The sequence below is a fragment of the Lethenteron reissneri genome, unplaced genomic scaffold, assembly GCF_015708825.2.
Source record: "Lethenteron reissneri isolate LAM-NWPU_2019-01 unplaced genomic scaffold, ASM1570882v1 scaffold_214, whole genome shotgun sequence".
NCBI classification, from domain to species: domain Eukaryota; kingdom Metazoa; phylum Chordata; class Hyperoartia; order Petromyzontiformes; family Petromyzontidae; genus Lethenteron; species Lethenteron reissneri.
In genome coordinates, this window is record NW_026891736.1 from 407,532 (window position 1) to 429,598 (window position 22,067).

The 22,067-nt window shown below is 47.4% G+C and overlaps 1 protein-coding gene across 2 annotated transcripts in view; it reads left to right on the plus strand.

Moving 5' to 3' along the window:
• The first annotated feature begins 619 nt into the window (after positions 1-619).
• Positions 620-22,067, plus strand: part of LOC133339730 (uncharacterized) — a 42,996-nt gene continuing 21,548 nt past the window's right edge. For both annotated transcript variants that reach the window (XM_061547888.1, XM_061547889.1), the window contains exons 1-3: positions 620-886; positions 17,866-18,222; positions 19,910-19,987. In XM_061547888.1, coding sequence (XP_061403872.1) covers positions 835-886; positions 17,866-18,222; positions 19,910-19,987 — 487 coding nt within the window. In that variant the 5' untranslated portion in view covers positions 620-834. The remainder of the gene's footprint in view (positions 887-17,865; positions 18,223-19,909; positions 19,988-22,067) is intronic.

Sequence of the window (22,067 nt, forward strand, 5' to 3'; positions counted from 1 at the left end):
TTGTGCATTGTGGACACCCATCCAGGCAATGTCTCAGCTCAGATCTGCTTGGCTTTTGAGGTCCGGTTGATTTGTTCAAAAGTCGCTGAGTGTTATAGTGAAGCTGTACTTAAAAGTTACCATTTTGTGTGGGTGAGATGATAACTACCACGCCTGGTATACAGGAGGTCGTGCTTTCGATCCTGACCCTGACGCCAGTATATATAGAGTATGAATGTTCTCCCTGGGGTTACATGGATTTTTCTCCAGGTCCTCCGGTTTTCCCTCCAGAATTACAAACATGTGCTTCGAGTATTTGGCTGCTATAAATTTCAACATGATAAGGAACTTAACTTGGCTATCATGTGTGGCGAGGTCGCTTCTGAAAAATAGGCGCTCACTAACAGCACTTGCAGTCTATCGAGGCTATACGGGGTTTATTTTTCTTTGTTTATGTTAATATGTGGGAGGTGCGCTTCCTGGGAGGGGCTCCTCTCTGACCCTCACTCTCTGACCTGCACTCTCCCTCTCTGATGGTCTCTGTGGTTGATTGAGCCCGGACGTTATCGTGGACTGGGTGCACCGTGTTGGTAACACTCATCTCTCTCTGTGTGCTCTGCGCTGTTTATAATAGCGGAACGGCACGAATTCACTCCTGAAGCTGTCTCGTCGTGACCAGATGAACTGACTAAACGTTGGTGTTTATTTGTATTGCTGCCATCGTATAATATAAATTAAACGCGAGGATTAGAATTCAACCGATTCTGGGCAAGACTAGCGAATGTCACGGACCATTGGGCCAGTATTGGTGTTGAATTTGGCCGGTTGACTGTGTTGTGGTGGAGGTGGATCGCGATGGACTGGTTGGTGCTGTTCGCTCTACCGCTGCTCACGCTGGCACAACAAGGTACTGGCTACACACACGCACACGCACAGACACATACATACACATAGACACACGCATATACAGACACATAGACACGCATATGCAGACATAGACACGTGCATACAGACACATAGACACGCACGAACAGACAGAAAGACACGTACATACTACATACAGATACATAGACACATGTACAGACACATAGACACGCGCACATACAGATGGATAGAAACGCATGTACGTGCAAACACAGACACACGTCCATACATACAGATACTCATACACATAGACACATACGTACACATAGACATACGTACATAGAGATACATACACATATATACAGACACGTATACGCTTGTACTTTTTCAAGGTAGCAACGCTAAAAGATGATTCACTGTTAAAAGGGATCGGCTGCTGATGGGCTGCAGAACCTCTTGTCCACTTCCCTAAAACTACTACTAAAAACAATGTGTATTTTCCCAGGTAAGGCCCACATGGCTATGTAGTTATTTTTCAGAAGTGACTTGGTGATCATAAATGATAGCCAAACGAAGTGGCTTTTCATCATCATGGAAATGTTTCATAGCAGCAAAAATACCCTAAACGTTTGACGTTGATTCTAAATGTGGAGGGGAAAACCGGAGGACACAGAGAAAAATACATGGGACCACCACGGGGAGAGAGAGACACGCAGACTGCAAATATACAGCAGTCCTCAGGGTCGGGATCGAATCTACGTTTCTACAGACTGATAGACCCACAAAGACCCACAAAGGTTGAGAGACTCGTATATAACTATAGAGACTCACAGAGACTTACACTCATCGAGACCCATATTAAAACTAAACTTTTTATTTTGCTAGTTAAGGCCCAGTGAGCTATATAGCTCTTTTTCAGAAGCGACCTAGCTATCACAAATGATTGCTGCTCAAGGAAGTGACTTGCCACGTGGAAATGTATAGCATTAGCCAAATACTCTGAGCGAATGACGTTGATTCTAAATTTGAAAGGAAAAATCAGGAGGACCTGGATAAATATCCACGCGATCACCACGGGGAGAGAGAGCTGCAGACTCCAAATATACAGCAGGTGTCACGGTCAGGATCGGACCCATGGTCCGCACGAAGCTTAGGATCTTCCCGGCCATGGTCATGCCCTCCCTTCTCTATGCTTGCGAAACGTGGACTCTCCTAATGGAACATCTTCGCTGGTTAGAAACATTTAGGCTGGCATCCATACGATCCATCCTGATTTTAATCAGACTGGATTGTTTAAGGAGCTCACAAATCCTTGAAAGATATTGACAAAGTCCCATCGTGAGCTCCTCTGGCAGGCAAGGCTGCGTTTGTTCAGTGGGTTATATGGGGCTAAACGGGCACAGCACATGCTAGAGAACAGATGGAATGATGTGGTACAAGAGGGTGTGGAGTTGAGTGGACTTGCCGATGACCGGTACCAGCGGTGTCAAGATCGACCTCTGTGGAGGAGGCTCGTGAGGGACGCTGCTGGGCAGTTGGAGGCAGTCGCCCTCCAGAAATAACGGAGGGCGGAGGAACAATGAGCGGAGTGCCGGGTGGTTAAAATGCAGAAAGTTGGCACAGTAGGGGATACAGCTGGTGCATCTACCAGTCAGCCAACCCATGGCACCTGGGTCTGTCCCGAGACCTCCTGTCAGCAAGCCTTCGACACTTCATGGGGCCTGAAAGTGCACCTGGCCTGGCACAGGCACCGTGGTGACGTCACGATCAATTCGCGGAGAATGGCGGGTATTGGGTATTATTGGGTGTGTGTGTGCTTGTATGTGCTTCTGTGTGTACATGTGTGTCCGGGAAAAACAACCCCCTACCTCCTCGTGGTGTCAGACGGCAACGCTGTGGTGGGCAGAGCCATAGGGGGAGGGCCAATATAGATTGGCGTTTGTAGCCACGACAGCGGCCAAATGGGGGAACTTGATGGGTGCAAGGGGATGTTAACCCCTCCAACTTCAATTAACTACCACTAACCTATGAGTTAAAAATGTATTAAGCTTGTGCTGGAGGCCCTGGAGGGACAGGCGTCTATGACGTTTACTGGCCAATCCCGATTTGACGGAGCCAGGAGACTGAATCCTTACCCTCAGGGCTCCTCCATAAACAACAAAAAGCCACTACGGATGGCCACGTGGAATGTTAGAATGCTCACTGCAGAGAAGAGGCTGCCACTCCTCTGTTGAGAACTGGACTGGTACTGCCTGGATCTCTTTAGTATTCAGGAGGTCCGTTGGACCAGCTCTGGCTCCTGCTACCATGAGGGGTGGACAGTCCTCTACTCTAGGCAGGAGACTGCCAAACAACAGGGAGTGCCTCTTCTTCTGAACAAAAAAAATGAAGGGGGCGTGGGAGCGTGGTAGTGAGGTGTGGGAAGCTGTAAGCCCCAGGCTACTTTGGGCTCGCCTTCCCATCAACCAGAGGCAAGGAGTGGTGGTCGTGGTTACGTATGCCCCCACTGAACATCCGTGGAGGGATGCAGGCAAAGCCAATGAGTCAAATGTCTTCTATGACTTCCTGTCACAGGTGCTGGCTAAGGTGGCCCCTCGGGATAGAGTCATCTTGTTGGGTGACTTTAATGCCCGAGTTGGTCATGATCAGGGGTCCTCAAACTACGGCCCGCGGGCCACATGCGGCCCACCGAGGGCATTTATCTGGCCCATGGTCACTAATTGGGCTGCGCTTGTGAGCACTAATTGGGCTGCGCTGGTGAGCACTAATTGGGCTGCGCTGGTGAGCACTCATTGGGCTGCGGTGGTGGGCACTGATTGGGCTGCGGTGGCGAGCACTGATTTGGCTGCGCTGGTGAACACTGATTGAGCTGGGGCGGTGGGCAATGATTGAGCTGCGGCGGTGGGCACTCATTGGGCTGTGCTGGTGAATGGTTCAATGGGCCAATTGACTGGACTTGCCCCCCAGGCCTAAGGCTGCCAGCCCTCCCCTGGCTGCGCTTGACTGGCTCTCCCTCCCTCAGCTCCCTCACTTGCCCCTCGGCTCCACTCCCAGTGATATTCCTGTGTGCTGAGTAAATGATAGAGGGGTAATAACAGAGTGATCTCTGATCTCTGGAGGGGCTGCCTGCTGTTTTCCCGTGCTGGTCAGTGACAGACAGCCGAGGAGTAGGAAACCCAATTTAAATGACAGTAAGTGCATTTATATTCTAATTGCTATTCAATTATATGAGGTTATATGTTGTATGCTGTGTAAGCCCCGGTTCATACTGTTGCGATCTCTGAGCAGTGCGAGTTCAGCCATATGCTTGTATGGCTGAACTTGCATTAGATTCGGAAGAAAAAAGGCACATGTGCCTTCTTTTTTCCTGCAGTGGAATCGGATCGCATGGGTCTTCTCCCCCATGCGATCAGATTCCTATGCACCGCACAAAACTGCAGGTGTAATTAACTTTTTAATGGCACCCGCACCAGTGTGAACCTGGGGTAATAGCGGAGTTCCCCCAATCCAGACTGCATTGATGGGCAGTGCAGTCTGTATGTCTCTGTGTGGGCAAAGTTATCGCTGGTATATTGTTTTTGTAGCGCTGTATATATATTGGTATTTTACTAATAGCAATTTTGACTCCCTAGGAAACAATGATGTCAAGAAAGAGAAAAATTGACTCGGAGTGTAGGATATTCCAAAAACAGTGGACTTATGATTACTTTTTCATGCAGTACAAGGAAAGAGCTGTGTGTCTGATATGCCAGAATATAGTGTCTGTGTTCAAAGAATACAATTTACGTCGACACTATGAAACTCAACATAAAGATAAATATGATTGTTTGGTCGGAGAAGTGAGAAAAGATAAAATATTAAAACTGAAAAATACATTAACAACTCAGCAAAATACTTTTGTGAAGCAGAAGCAGCTAAATTTTTCATCACTGCGAGCAAGTTGTCAAGTTGCCAAGCTAATAGTATGCACTGGCAGACCATTCGTGGAGGGAGAATTTGTTAAAGAATGCCTTCTTTCTGTTGCCAAAGAGATGTGTCCAGAGAAGGCCGATTTGTTTAGTACAGTGAGTCTTTCAGGACCTACAATTACACGGAGGATTGAAGAAATGGGAGACAATTTGCATCAGCATTTGCAAAACTCCACAAAAAAACTTTCCTATTTTTCCTTGGCACTCGATGAAAGCAATGATGTTCGTGATTCTGCACAACTTCTAATTTTTATTCGTGGGACGCATGACTATTTCGAAGTCACAGAAGAGCTTTCTGCACTGCAAAGCATCAAAGGAACAACTACAGGAGAGGATATCTATGAAAAGGTTTGCCAAACTGTGAATGGTTTGGAGCTGAACTGGGCTAAACTAGCCAGTGTGACAACTGATGGTGCTCCTAGCATGGTGGGGTCTAAGAAAGGAGTGATTGCTCGCATTAACCAAGAGATGGACAAACATAACCATTCTCATCCAATAGCCATACACTGTCTCATCCACCAACAAGTGCGGTGTAGTAAATGACTGAAGTGGGACTCTGTTAACTTCATTAGAGCTCATGCACTAAACCACAGACAATTTCAGGAATTTCTGTCTGAGCTAAATGTTGACTATGAAGATGTTCTGTACCTCACAGAAGTCCGTTGGCTGAGTCGAGGGAGAGTTTTGAAACGTTTCTATGACTTACTTCCACAGATTACAGCTTTTCTGTTTTCAAAAAACAAAGAAGTACCAGAGCTTAATGATGCAGAATGGAAATGGCACCTTGCCTTTCTGACAGAAGTAACAGAGCTACTCAACAGTTTCAATGTGCAACTTCAAGGAAAGGGGAAGCTCATCTGTGATATGCAATCACATTGGAAGCATTTCAAGTAAAATTAGGCCTCCTCATCAAACAAGTGAAGGAGGAAAACTTCTGCCATCTCCCCACAACTCAAAATCTGTTAGCGGAAAAACCATTGGTTGCATTCCCAAACAAAACATGTGTGGATTCACTGTAAAAATTGCAAAAGGAGTTCCAATTTAGATTTAAAGAGCTTCATCTCCATTAACAGGACATACAGCTTTTCCGTAACCCATTTTCTATTGACATTGAAAATGTGGATACAATTTACCAAATGGAACTGGCTGAACTGCAGAATTTTGACTCTGAAAGACGCATTCAAGTCAAGCAGCCTTCATAATTTCTATGCATTTCTCCCCTCTGAGACATATCCTCATCTCAGGAACCATGCACTCAAAATGGCAACCATCTTTGGCAGCGCTTATGTCTGTGAACAAACTTTTTCCAGAATGAAAGATTTGAAATCTCCAACCAGATCTAGACTAACGGATGCACACTTGCATCACTTGTTACGACTAGCAGTGACAAATATGGAACCGGACATTGACCATCTCATTAGCCAAAAGCAGGCCCATAGTTCCCATTGAAATACTGGCAAGTTTGTTGATTTAACTTTACTTGTTCTTCATTTTAAATATTGTATTTGTTCCCGTTTTGTTTCTTCACTTCAAAATAAGATATATGCAGTGTGCATAGGAATTTGTTCATAGTTTTTTTAAACTATAGTCCGGCCCTCCAACGGTCTGAGGGACAGTGAACTGGCCCCCTGTTTAAAAAGTTTGAGGACCCCTGGTCATGATGCTAGCACCTGGTCTGGAGTGTTTGGAAGACCTGGGCCAGATCAGCTCAATAACAACGGTAGGAGGCTACTCAACTTTAGTGTAGTCCTTGGGCCTATAATTACCAACACGCTGTTCTGGCATTGGCGCATCCACACAACATCATGGATGCATGCCGGGTCCAAGCAAGAACATCTGCTGGACTGCATAGTGATGGAACAGTGGATGCGGGCCCATCTCCTTGACACCAGGACCTACCCGTAGAGCTGATTTGCCCACTGACTATTGACTTGTCATCTGTAAGATGTGTCTGCTATTCTTCCACTCCGGTGGTGGGTGTACACCCAGGACCCCATTCAGACCCATAGTGGCATGGTCTCAGCTAGCTGATGAAAGTTGCAAGCGAGAATTCCATCATCGCTTGCGGCTGGGATTGGCATCGTCCCCCACTCCTCCTGATGTCGAGGGGAAATCGGCGAGGTTTAGGCTTGTGGCTCATGTAGCTGCAATGGCTGCTTTGGGTACACGGTCCAGACCTCCCCAGAGACCTTGGCTGACAGAGGAGGTGTTCAGGCTGGCTGAGAAAAAGCAACAGGCTCACTCTAATCGTCTACAGCATCCCACATCAGAAAATGAGGAGGCTTACCGCAGACTTCGCTCGCAGGTTCAGAGAACCGTGAGGCACTGCAAGGATGATGGGTGGTGGTCGCGGTTTCTGAGGAGATGGAGTCTGTCTGAATGGCCCGTGATCACAAATCGCTCTTTAATTCCATCAAAAAGGTAAACAGCAGCACCATACCTATTACCATCATTAGGGGAAGAATATTGATCCAATTTCTGACCCCCAGGAACAGGTTTGCAGATTTGCTGAGCATTTCTGTGAGGTCCTGGGGGAGGGAAATCCATCAGCCTGGAAAACAACGTGTGACAAAATGGGGATGACCCTGCTGAGGCTGCGGTGCCTCAAATATTGGCAGAAGAAGTCACCCCCTATGAGTTTCTGGCTGAGGTGCCATCTTTTGAGGAAGTAGTGAAGGCGATCCAGAGGCTGGAACAGGAAAGGCACTGGGCAGAGATAATCTCCCAAGAGAAATGCTGAGGGAGGGTGGCGTTTGTGCACAGACTGCCCTATATGACATAATAACAACAGTCTGGACCACTGGACAGGTTCCGCAGGATTGGAAGGATGCCCTGGTGGGGTCCCCCTCTTTAAGAAGGGAGACCGCAGAGAATGTAACAACTACAGGGGCATCTAACTCCTCAGTGTGCCGGGAAAGATCCTGGCAAGGAATATTCAACAACGTTTCAGGAAAGGGCGGCCCTGCACAGATGCCATATTTTTTGTCCGTCTGCTACAGCAGAGGTGTAGGGAATTCCAACAAGACCTACATCTCTGCTTTATTGACCTGGTCAAGGCTTATGATACCATCAGTAGGCCCTCGCTATGGGTTGTTGTTCGGGCTTTCGGAGTCCCTGACCTGCTGCTCACGATCAATAAGGACCTTCATGATGGTGAGCGGGCCCAGGTAAAACTATGTGGCCGGTATTTGTAACTATTCCCTGTTCACTTTGGGGTTCGACAGGGATGTACTCTGGCTCCCACATTATTTAACATCTATTTCGACCACGTAGTTCGTGAAGCCTTCAATAGCTGTACCGGAGGAATTTCCATCTGGTACAGATACAATGGGAGGCTGATCAATACCCGGATGTGGTAAAGGGATGGATCCTTATTGCTCAACTATGTTACGTATGCCGATGATCTGATCATTGCTTCTCACTCAGAGGAGGAGTTGGAAGCGCTGCTGCTGTACCTGGAGTTTGCCACTAAAGAGGTGGAAATTTACCATCAGCCCCACCAAAACGAACTACCTGCCTGGGTATTTTGTACCATTGGACACTCCACCCCCACAACTCCCAATTGGTGATAGGGCAGTTATGGAGAGAGTGCAGAGTTTCCCATACCTGGGCAGTGTACTCATGACCGGCACCGGTTTGACAGCAGAGGCCTCACTCCGAATCAGTCGAGCGGCATTATATTTTTTCATTGGTTGCGTAATGCTGTGTGAAAGCTACCTGGTCTGTCGCTCCACACGAAGCTTCAGGTCTTCTCAGCCACGGTTATTCCCTCCCTTCTCTACGCTTGTGAAACGTGGACCCCCCCTAATGGAACATCTTTGTCAGTTAGAAACATTTAGGCTGGCCTGCCTACGATCTCTCCTGGGTTGTGTGAGGAGCTCACATATCCTTGAAAGATCTGGACAAAGTCCCATCGGTGAGCTCCTCCAGCAGGCAAGGCTGCGTTATCTGGGTCATGTAGCCCGCATGCACAGCCATCACATGCCTAAACAGCTTTTGTTTGGATGGATCGAGGGAGCTAAACGGGCGCGGCACGGTCAAGAGAAGAGATGGAGTGATGTGGTACAGGAGGATGTGGAGCTGATTGGACTTGCCGATGACTGGTACCAGCAGTGTCAAGATCAGCCTCTTTGGAGGAGGCTCGTGAAGGAGGCTACTGGACAGTTGGAGGCAGTCGCCCTCCAACAACAACAGAGGGGGGAGGACCGACGCTCACAAGAACAAGTGGAGCGCCGGGCGGCTAAAGTACAGCAAGTTGGCACAGTAGGTTGCACAGGTGGTGCATCAGCCAGTCATCTCAGTCAGTCGACCTGTGGCACCTGAGTCTTCCCCGTGACCTCCTACCAGCGGGCGTTCAACACTTCACGTGGCCTCAACGTGCACATAGCCTGGCACAAGCGTCGTGGTGACGTCACCACTAGTTAGTGGCGAATGGCGGTTATTGTTGTTGTGTGAGTGAGCGTGAGTGAGTTTGAGTAATTATGTGTGTGAGTTTTGTATGGGAAACAGTGTCACAGCGTCTTGTGCTGTGCCACGAACCTGGCAGAGACATAAGTTCGATACCCGCCCATGGCCAACACCATCAATGACGATTATCTGAACAAGTCCTGGACATCCACCAGGTTGACTCAGCCTCAAATGAGTACCTGCCCCAGTGTGTAGTAAACCACCGCCAATGGGGATACAAACGCGGCCGAGCGTTGTTCTGACCACCGACCCCCCATGTGTGTCCTTCCAGTCTTCATCGGTGCTGCTACTCAAAAATAACAGCACTTGCCCCAACAGTCTGTTAAGTCTACACAGGGGATCTTTGTTTCGTACAATGCCTTGTGACCTGCAGGTGAAAGGCACTTTGGAATGCAATTTATTATCGTGAATGCAAGAGCCTAGTTTAGTAAAAAAGAAATTAGGACAAAGACATAGATCCCCCATATATGCCTGTAACAGACTGTTGGGGCAAGTGCTGTTAAGCGAGCACCATTGAAGTCCAGCACGGGACACGAGGGGGTGAGTGGCCAACACCACGCCCGGCCGCCTTTGTCTCCCTAGTGGCGATGTTTACAAACCGCACCAGATACTCATTTGAGACTGAGTCGACCTTGGGGAGGCCCAGGACCGGTTCAGATAATTGTCACTGGTGTTAGCCATGAGCAGGAATCGGACCCGGGTCGATATGTTCGAAGCACAGTGAGCTATCCGCTACACCATCACTCCCTACTTTTCAGACCTCCCACCCACACACACGTCAAAGTGTTATGAACGAATGTGTTGAGTTTAGTTATTTTAGACGAGCCTGTGACGAAGGTTGTTCCGGGAGTTTCCATTCAGGTTTACCGCAGGGCTAGAGGTTAATGTTGACCGAATGTTATATCTGATGCAGATATCTGCTGCACTCACATATTTCAATAGCACTGCCTTAAAAGGCGATAGCGTATATACTGCAGTAATATGCGCAGTCAAAATGTGTTGAGTCGCACGGGCAATACGTGTTCAGAAAGATCTTCGTTTAAATTTGCGATAAAAAGTTGAAAAGTGTGCAAAAAAAGCGTGGAGATATGCACTTTTGGATCTAAACTAAACTGCAAACTATCTATATATATAAAATCGCGAATCTGTCTGTCTGTCTGTGTGTGTGTGTGTGTCGCCGGACCATACGCACTTTCATTGGACGGCGGTTGCCCCTGGCAATGGGTAGCGACGCCTTCGCCGCTTTCATTGGACGGCGGTTGCCCCTGGAAACGGGTAGCGACGCCTTCGCCGCGGGCTGCAGTTTCATTGGACGGCGGTTGCTCCTGCCAACGGGTAGCCACGCCTTCGCCGCTTTCATTGGACGGCGGTTGCCCCTGGCAACGGGTAGCGACGCCTTCGCCGCGGGGTGGACGCCATTTTTAATTCCCCTTAAAAATAGGCGCACGCATTAACACGCGACTCTGACGTAAATTCATCAAAGTTTCACGTCCTCTTCACTCCCCCCCCCCCCCACCACAATGTGTGCAATTACTATTATAGGGTCGGTAGATTATAAAATTATAGCGATTAGACAGTATTATTGTAGCGCGGGGGGGGGGGGGGGGAACGGCACCCGTACCCAGCGTCAGCCGGGTGGCAAAATCAGGCGAGGCCGGAGGCTCTGCACGGTGCTAGGCCTCGATACCCACCACGCGACTCTGAGGTAAATTCATCAAAGTTTCACGTCCTCTACAGAGTCGTGAGGGAGGGAGAGCGGTGAGGGAGGGAGAGCGGTGAGGGAGGGAGAGCGGTGAGGGAGGGAGAGCGGTGAGGGAGGGAGAGCGGTGAGGGAGGGAGAGCGGTGAGGGAGGGAGAGCGGTGAGGGAGGGAGAGCGGTGAGGGAGGGAGAGAGGTGAGGGAGGGAGAGCGGTGAGGGAGGGACTCAGCCTCAAAACGAGTAACTGGTGTGGCGTATTAACATCGCCACTGGGGAGACAAAGGCGGCCGGGCATGGTGGATACAAGTCCCGGGCGAAGCCGGGTAGTACAGCTAGTTTTTATATGTTACCAGTAAGGCTCCACTGATCTGTGTAGCTTCTTTTCAGAAGCGACTTGGCTATCACATAGGATAACAGCTCAACGAAGTGGCTCATCTTGTTGAAATGTTTTGCAGCCAAATACTCTAAAACATGTGACGTTGATTCTGAATGTGGAGAGAAAAACCGGAGAAAAATTCATACGACCACGGGGAGAGAGAGAGACGCACACTATAAATATACAGCAGGATCGTCAGGTTCGCGATTGAACCCACGACCTCTTGTAAACCGGGCGAGGTAGTTAACATCTCCTATCCACCGTACGTAGCCAACCGTGCTAAACTCAACAGCAACAACAAACAGCAGTTCTAAAGAAATACATTTTAAATATATTATCGTGGTGTAGTGCAGTGTCAAGCTATGACGCACGTGCCCTGTGGAGGCCTTCATTTGGCGGTCGGTTGATAAAACCAAACGTGTTGACGTATGGTGTTTTTGTTCAATTTTTTTAAAGCTAAATTAATATTTGAGGGGATTGCATTGCGACTTCACGTTTTGTATCCAGGTGCCACACCAAGATAAAAAATATATGTATATACATTTTCCACATTCTCAGCGGGTGAAAAATATTGACCCCCGCAGCCACCCACTGAAACCTCCTTCACCCCAGACGCCCCGCTCGCGTAAACCCGCCAGTGGTCTCTCGAGATGGACGTACGCGAGGGTAGTGGTGGTCGTTGATGACGACGTTGTTGTTGTGAGGTACAGGCTTGATGTAGTCGACTCTCTGGGCAATCGTGGACTTGCCAACCGCGGTTTCATGTAGGCACGGTCTATTATCTGTATAGCAATGTATCATCTGTATACCAATTTATCATCTGTATACCAATTTATTATCTGTATAGCAATGTATCATATGTATACCAACTTATTATCTGCATACCAATTTATATTCTGTATACCAATTTATTATCTGTATATTAATGTATCATCTGTTTCCTAATTTATCATCTGTATACTAATTTATCATCTGATTACCAATTTATCATCTGTATACCAATGTAATATATGCATACCAATGTATCATCTGTAAACCAATTTATTATCTGTATACCCAATTTATCATCTGTATACCGAATTTATCATCTGTATACCAATTTATCATCTGTATACCAATTTATTATCTGGGGCCTGAAAATTTGAGTATCCACGGCCAAGCACGGCGTTCAGGAAGTTACGTGACGTTTGCAACGTGTCATTGAATCACGGAATTACATAATTGTATTGCATGACGTCATTCAAGACGTACTGTACCTGCTAACCAGCCCTTCCCCCATTATCTCATTGTTATCATCATCATTAATATTAACGGTTACCTAAAGTTAATGCAATGTTTATTCATGTTTTGTTATTTTCTCGTGTATAGTACCGTATTTTATTGGTGTTTAGGTACTAAACAGGCAGCTTAGTTAATCTATGTGTTTCCCCTAACCCCCTGTTTCCTGTAGGCCCCCATACTTTACAAACCGCGTTTTTGCCTACCGTGTAATTTTCCAGGAACCGATTCAACGCAGATGGCGAGGGATTTTCTGTAGTTGTTTATTTTCCGACTGCACTATATTGGGAGTCTCTCTCTCTCCTCGTGGTCGCGTGAATTTTTCTCCGATTCCTCAGGTTATTTTCTCCACATTTAGAATCGACATCACGCTTTGAGGTAGATTCATGCGAATACATTTCCACGTGATGATGATAATTTATTATCTGTAATTTGTGGCCAGGTCACTTCTGAAAGAGAAGAAAGAGAAGCTCAAAGCTCAGTGGGCTTTACCTGTTAAGATTTAAAAACAATTGTTAGTTTTATTTCAAAATTTTAAGTGATTTGTTTACCTATCATATACTTTCCACTCCGATTGTGTTTTTGTATTGTTTGTTGTAACGATCTGATTACCCCGTGGCCCTACTGGACATCTGTGAAAAAGAGCTTTATCGCTCTTTGGTTTCCTCCTGCAGAATAACGATTATATAACCTATTAAACTAAACAATGTAATAATTAGCAGGTGAAGCCCACAGAGCTATTAGCTTTTTTTTCAGAAGAGACCTGTCCACAAATTAGAGCAGCTCAGCTTAGTGGCTTATTGTGTGGAAATGCATAGCAGCCAAATAATCTCAACGTGGGATGTTGATGTGGAGGGAAAAACTGGAAGACCTGGAGAGAAAAAAAATCCACGCAACCATGGAGAGAGAGACACACACACACAAACTCCAAATATCAGGGTCAGGATCGACAAAGAGTTATAAGGCTCATCGGATTCCTCCGGTATGAATAAACATTTTGATTGCTGAAGGATATTGCTTCCAGCCTTCATCACGCTGGTCAGGGCGAGTTTGTAGAGGCTTTTTAATTTGTAGAGGATGTCGCTCGGCTGACATGTGGAGCTCCTCAGGGTCCATCGTTCAGGAGACCCCAACCTTTCTAACCCTGTCAGGGGGTCCGTTGAGGCACCACGCCAACTAAAATAGTAGAAAACCAATTGTTAAGAGTCCCCAATTTAAGCGTGGCAAAATGGGACCAAAGTAGTGGAAATTAAATTCTGAAAAATGCACGCTGCTTGACGAATGTAGTCGTTTTTATTTTCAATCCAAACATGTTTAACTTTCCAGAAAACTCTGTAAAACCCTAAAGCGAAAACATGGATAGTCCATTGAAATGCAGTACCATTATTTAATCCTTGAATATTTATTTTCATTTACGTTATGTTTATTTCAACCAATTGTTATTTAGTGTTTTTGATGATAATTTTAAAGTATTTTTTAAAGGTAATTTAATGTAATTCATTTAAAAAGATGGGGTTTCATAGGAAAACATCGGTATTCGCTATTCACGAGTGTGTGCGGAACGTGTCCCTAGTCGTGAATAACGAGGGAATGTCACAGTGCCTCACTCGGGCTAACCGCTAAGGCTGGGGGTGCAGGGTACACAGTAGCCTCTTACATATGTAGTGACTAACTCAGAGACAATAAGACTAAGAGGCACTTATTTATTTCCTGAGCACCCCACTTAATATTATGACCATCAGAACAGTTGGTAGGCTGTCTGTCTAGTGTCGCCCCCGGGATGGTGAAGACGGAGACGACGACGAGAAGAATGGTGATGATGACCTTTAGCAGCACGACGGAGATCCCACTTCCAGCAATAGCCACGAGGTCCCCCACACGGGCCCCTCTTATACTGTCAGCGTGGCCTCGGTCTGCCCTAGATGCCCCCCTCTCGTGTCTCTCATGGCCTTCTGGCGTCAGTACTGCTGTGCACCGCAAATCCCCTTTTTCGCCAGCAGCCAGCGCTATGCCACTACAAATAGAAAAACCACAGTGGAAGTCATCAAAAGACAATACCCTTCCATAAAATCCTCCTGGGTACAGCCTGTTGTTCTCCTGTAACGTGGCAGTAGAAGTAGTAGTTGACGTTCCCTTGAAGAACACCACGCTATGGAAAAATCGCGTTATGTAAAATAATATATAGTATGGGGGTAAAGCAGTCCGCGATAACGTGTAAAATGCGTAACCCAAGCTGAACAATGACTGAGGTGCGTGGTGGGTAGCATCCCATTGCTTTGTGTGATGATGATGCTGCTACTCTGAGCCAGTCATACGGCCACTTGTTCCTCCTGGTGCGACGTAGCTCCATTCACTCGATCGCGTTATATATCTAATTCGCATCTATCTTATTAGATATATCCAATATTTTGTTGTGTATCCAATATCGCGTTGTATATGCAATTTCTCGAATATGCAATATCGTGTTGTATATCTAATATCGCGCTGTAGATCCAATATCGCGGTGTATAGCCAATATCGCCTTTCATAGCCAATATCGTGTTGTATAGCCAATATCGCATTGTGTAGCCAATGTCGCGTTGTATAGCCAATAGCGCGTTGTATATGCAATATCTCATAAATCCAATATCGCGTTGTATAGCCAATATTGCATTGTATAGCCAATATTGCGTTGAGCAAACAACATGCGCCATTATAATGGAATGAACCGAAGGCGAAACATCTCATCGTCCTCGCACTTCGAATATCTCTCGCTTGTCGGGCAAAGCGTGCGTGCATCTGTATTCTCCCAGTGTTGGTTAGCATAGTGGTCATGAGCACAGCGCTAGTGACTGCGACTTTCCTCACGTGGCCCGCAGGCTGTGGAAATTGATGTCCGCTGGACGTCCGCTCCGTTGACTTTCTCTCCCTCCTCGTTTTATTCACATCCCACCTAAAGACGTAACTCACTTTAGGGTTTTTTCCCATTTCTTGAATCCTTCTTGCTGGGGTTGGATCTGATTTTGTGTGAGCTTGCCTGCGTACGTGTGAGTGTGTGCAAGTGTGTGAGTGGGGAGCTCGTATCAGCAGCAGCGTCTCCAACTCTTCTTCTGAATGAGCAGCTATTACCAAATCATCGGCATACATAACGTGGTTGACCAATAGGGAGCCATCCCTTGATCGCACCCGGGCGTCGATCAGCCTCACATTATATCTGTACCAAATGGAAATTTCCCCAATACAGCTATTGAAGGCTTCACGAACTACGCGATCAAAATAGATGTTAAATAATGTGGGAGCCAGAGGACATCCCTGTCGCACCCCAAGGTGTACAGGGAAGGCTCTGACTCCCGGCCACATAGTTTTACCCGGGCCCGCTCACCATCATGAAGGTCCTTAATGTTCGTGAGCAGAGGGTCAGGGACTCCGAAAGCACGAAGAACAATCCAGAGCCCAGGCCTACTGATGGTATCATAGGCCTCGACCACTAAGAGGTGGGGCCCGACCATCAGCCCTACCAAAACTAAGCAGCTGCCTGGGTATTTTGTACCATCGGACACTCCACCCCTACAACTCCCAATCGGTGATGGGGCAGTTGTGGAGAGAGTGGAGAGTTTCCCATACCTGGGCAGTGTACTTATGACCGGCTCCAGTTTAATAGCAGAGGTCTCACTCCGAATCAGTCGAGCGGCAATATCTTTTCATCGGTTGCGTAACGCTGTGTGGAAGCTACCTGGTCTGTCGCTCCGCACGAAGCTTCAGGTCTTCTCGGCCACGGTCATTCACTCCCTTCTCTACGCTTGCGAAACGTGGACCCCCTAATGGAGCATCTTCGCTGGTTGGAAACATTTAGGCTGGCCTGCTTACGATCCATCCTGGGTTGTGTGAGGAGCACACATATCCTTGAAAGATCTGGCCAAAGTCCCATCGGTGAGCTCCTCCAGCAGGCAAGGCTGCGTTGGCTCAGTCATGTAGCCCGCATGCCCAGCCACCGCATGCCTAAATAGCTTTTGTTCGGCCGGATCGAGGGGGCTAAACGGGCGCGGCACGGGCTAGAGAAGAGATGGAGTGATGTGGTACAGGAGGACGTGGAGCTGAGTGGACTTGTCGATGACTGATGCTAGCGGTGTCAAGATCGGCCTCTGTGGAGGAGGCTCGTGAAGGACGCTACTGGGCAGTTGGAGGCAGTCGCCCTCCAACAACAACGGAGGGCGGAGGAGCGACGCTCACAACAACGAGCGGAGCGCCGGGTGGCTAAAGCACAGCGAGTTGGTACAGTAGGGGGCACAGGTGGTGCATCAGCCAGTCATCTCGGTCATCTCGGTCAGTCGACCCGTGGCAACTGGGTCTGCCCCGTGACCTCCTGCCAGCGGGCGTTCGACACTTCACGTGGCCTCAAGGTGCACATGGCCTGGCACAAGCGTCGTGGTGACGTCACCGCCACTTAGTGGCGAATTGCGGTTGCTGTTGTTGAGTGGGGAGCAGTAGCGCAGTGGCTAGCGCTACGCTGCACTACGAACACGGCAGAGACCCGAGTTCGATTCCTGCTCACGGCCAACACTTTTAGTGACGATTATCTGAACCGGTCCTGGGCCTCCCGCAGGTCGACTCAGCCTCAAATGTGTACACTGTACATCAGCTCCGTTGACTCCTTCCCCCACACCTCGGGTGACTGGAGGAAATAAATATGCGGTGGGCAAGTGAAAAGTGCGCGGTGGTAATAGCAGATGATGTTATAACTTACCCTGCCGGTGATGGTAATGAGTGGAGGGTGAGTGAGTGAGTGTGTTTTTAAATAAGTTAATGGTGGGGTGGATCAGTCAGTGCGTGAAGGAGTGAGTGAGTGACTGACTTAGGGTGTGGGTGGGTAGATTGGTCAATGGGTTCGTTGGTGGCTGAGTGAGTTGGTCGGTGAGTGAGTGAATGGGTGGGTGAGTAATTTGTGAGTGAGTAGGTGAAGGTGTGGGGAGTGGTAGTGTAGCGGTTAGCACACTGCGCTACCGGAAACTCGGGATTGATTCCCACTCACGGTCACCAACGCCGATGATAGCGATTATCTGTACTGGTCCTAGGTCTCCCGCAGGTCGACTCAGCCTCAAATGAGTTAAAATTGGCCGGCCGTGTTGCTGGCCACCAACCCCCTCGTGTGCCATAGTGCTGGCATTCATAGGTGCTGCTACTATTCGCTACGAACAGCACTGCCCCAACAGTCTGTTGCTGGCTACACAGGGGTGGGGTCTTTGTTTCTGTCTCAGGTTGTGATATTCAGAGCCAGAAGACTGCTCCGCTCCGCTCGATTGCGGGCGAGACCGTGATCCTGCCGTGCCATGCCCGCTCTCCGCTCTGCATCTTCCAAATAATAATGTGGTTCAAGATCACGGCCCGATTTGACTCAAAGCAAATACTGAAGCGGGATCGGACGAAGAGAGTTGTCACCCAAGCGGCATACCGGGGCCGGGCCCGCCTGGCTTGGTCGCAACCTCACGATGCATCGCTCATCCTTACCGACGTCAGCCCTAGCGATAGCGGAGTTTACGAGTGCAGGCATTTTTGGACTCACGGATACGTGTACTGGAACAGCGTGGACACCGTGACGATGGAGGTCACCAAACGTGAGTTGCGTGAACATTTAATTCATACATGCAGAATGCTCAGTAACCCAGAGAGAACCCGTGGCATTTTATTTCACTATTTTTAAATCCTTTATATTAAGTTCGCTTGCTTGCTTGATTGCGTGCTTGCTTGCGTGCGTGCTTGATTGCTTGCTTACGACCGTGCAAATCTTTCGGTCGTTTTTTAACCCACTTCCCGTGATCCAATCGAGCTGACATTTTCCACACAGACTCGTTGTGCGAGACAATTAATGTTCGTGAAAAAAAATTCCCAAAGTTTTACACTGTTTAGGGAAAACAAATTAAATATTTAATTACCAATTTCTTAATGGTGGCAGACAATCATCTGACCCATAGGTGGCAGCCATCTCAAGCCAGAGGACGAGAAGACTCTAGCCGCCACGCATATAAAGGATTTATAGTGAAAAACTTTGTTTTTACGGGTTTACTTTTTATCTAACCAGGGTATGGCCCACTGAGCTACGTAGCTCTCTTTAAGAAGCAACCTGACTATCACAAATGACAGCTCAAAGAAGTGGCTTATCACGTGGGAATTCATAGTACCTACCATGCTCTCTCTATGTTACACTCTTATCGTTAGTTGTTTGTCTATTGTGTTTGCTGTTGTAACTTTGCTGATCCAGTGCCGATACTGGACATCTGTGATGAAGAGCTTTGTAGCTCATAGGATTTCTCCTGCTGCAGTCTAAGTAGAGATTCTGATAGGCGCAGCCAAATGTAAATGCATGATGTTGATTCTAAACGCAGAGGGGAAGAAAAACGGAAAGAGTCCATTACAGACATCGATTATTCACACCAACACCGCCTCCGCTTCGCTTCTTCTGCTAAATTGCACAAACGTAACATAGTCGTATATCCACAATGCTCCATTACTGCAACTCTACTCTATGGGGTCTCTGCTTTGAAACATTTACAAGCTCAATCACTACCCCTATCACTACCCTATCCCCTATCACTACCCCAATCACTGCCCCTATCACTACACCTATCACAACCCCTTTCACTACCCCTATCACTACACCTATCACTACCCCAATCGCTACACCTATCATTACCCCTATCACTACCCATTTCACTACCCTTATCACAATCACTACCCCAACCCCTATCACTCCCCTTATCACGACCCCTACCCATATCACTACCCTAATCCCTATCACTACCCCTACCCATCCTTAACCTCTCCCACCGCCATAACTATGCCACCACTTATAATAACAACCCCAACAGTTTATTATCTGCACCACTGTTAATTGTGTAGTTGTTGCAAAGCGCCTTGCACTAAGGCGCTATATTAATCTGTCTAACATCACATAGATCCAATTGGATATTTTTCATCTCGCATGTAGAAAAATGCACACATGCGCGTGCACTCATCGACCCATCTGCGTTTTAAGTGCATTCTCAAGGGCGGTGAGCCGATCATATCAGTGCGGACCACAGACAAGTGCACAACTCCCATCGCAATTTAAAAAAGACGCGTCACCTCATTTGGCTGCATTCCAGCATGGACAGCGCACCACTTGTCACCGCGTAGCATGAATGATGCACTTCTGCGTGGAGTATCAGCCCAGGGTAGATGAAGAGGGCTGCGTCGGTAACCTCGAAAGTAGTTTGGTGTCGTCATCTTCGGAGATTTGCCTCACGTAATGATTTCGTTTCACAGGCAAGACCACTTCAGCCACAACCACAACAGCCACCACAACAACGACAACTACAGTGACGACAGATGGCCGTGCAAGCGGTAGGTGGGAGCTGGTGTATATATATATATACGTATCCTTGGGAGCTGGTCTATTTGTATGGATGATTATCCAATTAATCGCAGTCCATACGTATTTCAATCTCTTGAATTGACGGAGTATCGGAGATTTGCTTCTGACAGCGGTGGATGGTGAGCACTTCTGTGACACATCGAGCCCCTGGGAGCTGCGGATAAACAGACTATTTTTAATATTTGTTGGAATTTAAAATATATATATTTCCGCTTTTTCTTGAGAAAAAACTTTGCTGTGTTACCTTTGTGTGTCCCATAGAAGAGGGATTTTTGCATTTCTTTAAAAGTGGATATCAAGTTTTGAGAGTGTGTACTGTATTCCCTCCTTATGTGGAACATTTGCATCATCCATGTCTGTGTCAAAAATAATCGCAACCTCACAATCAACACATTTAATGATAATTAATTTATCTACTAGTTCAATGGGTGCCACGGTGGCTAGGAGATGTTAACTACCTCGCCTGGTATGCAGGAGGGCGTGGGTTCAACCCCGACCCGAGCGTCACAGTGGCGGCGAGATGTTAACGTGCCCATGTTTACGTGATGCCCTTATTAATACACAGCCAGTGTTAACGCGGTGCCCCTGTTAACTGCATGCTGTTTGTCTCGCGGTGATAACGTGCACAACACACAATGAAATAAGAGGCAGGTATTAAAGCGACTCCGTATGTATGTATGTATGCATGTTGAACTTCTTTTTGCACTACCGTACGTAGCCAATCATGCTCATTGGAGGTGCGGGGGAAGGACAACAAACAAAACAACAACAAGCAGTTGTAAATAAATTAGTTATCAATTTAGTATAGTAGTGTATAGTAATGTATAGTAGTGTAGTGTATAGTTCACACCGAAGGATCATAACCTCATAGTGGTGGCTTTGTGTGTTACAATAACCTTCAGAGCTATGTCGCCTGGAGTCTTATACTCTTGGTTACGGTCTCCCTTGGTGAACAGGTCAAGGGAGAGTTTCCAGACAAATAAAGGTCCCCTTCTGAGCTGCGTTGTCCCCAGAGGTGCGATGTGCAGGTCCAGGTTATATGGACATTCCCTGGCTTTGGCCAACCACTGCCCCACTGCCTTGTGGGTAAGTCCGGGAAGACAAAGCCTAGGGGAGCTCACCCCGAGAGAAAAGCAACGTGCTGGCGGCGCGCGAAAGGCGGTTCTCCGATAGACTGGAGCAGCCGTGGGGAGGTGCTGGTCATCTTGAAATTTCTCCTTTGCACTGGAGTTCATTCTCCCAGAGCGAAGAAGTGATGTTGGGATAAGCGCACCCCCCACGTTACTCTATGTAATTTCAGCACAAAGGTATCCGTTACTGCTCTTTATAAATTTCGATTTAAAGCTTTCGTGACAGCAGGGATTAATCTTCTTGGTTCTTTCGGTAATGTCACGTAGAAGGGAAGTAATACAATAATAATCTATACCATAGAGCCCAATGCATTTTCGACCAGGAACACATTGCCAGTGAACTCAAACACGTACGACAAGCTCTTAAGGCGAATGGTTACTCCGACTACACAATCCGCAAAGCCATCACTCCAACCATCAAGAAGGATCCTGTTGAGGAGCCTCTCAAGACTATCACCTTACCCTACATTGCTGGGGTCACAAAAAAGATCTCCAAAATCCTGATTAAACACAAGATCCAGGTCCGATTCAACACAGTACATACAATCCGTGATCTGGTCCCGTCTGTAAAAGATGTGGTTCCAGACATACAGTACCCTGGCGTCTACAAACGAAGTTTCCTCTGTGGTAGCAGTTACATTGGAGAAACCAAACGACATGTCTCGGACCGCATCCGTGAACATAGAGCAGACTTGATACATGGTAGGACAAACACCTCAGCCGTAGCAGATCACTGTTACAATTCAGTGGGTTCACATGATATTGACTTTTCCAAGACAGAGGTTCTCTGCAAGCTATCTGGCTACCATGAGAGATTCGTTCATGAGGCGATCCACATATACAAACACAGAGACAATTTCAATCGAGAAGATGGATTCCGGCTTAGCAATCATTGGAAGGACGTAATAAACCATTTCGG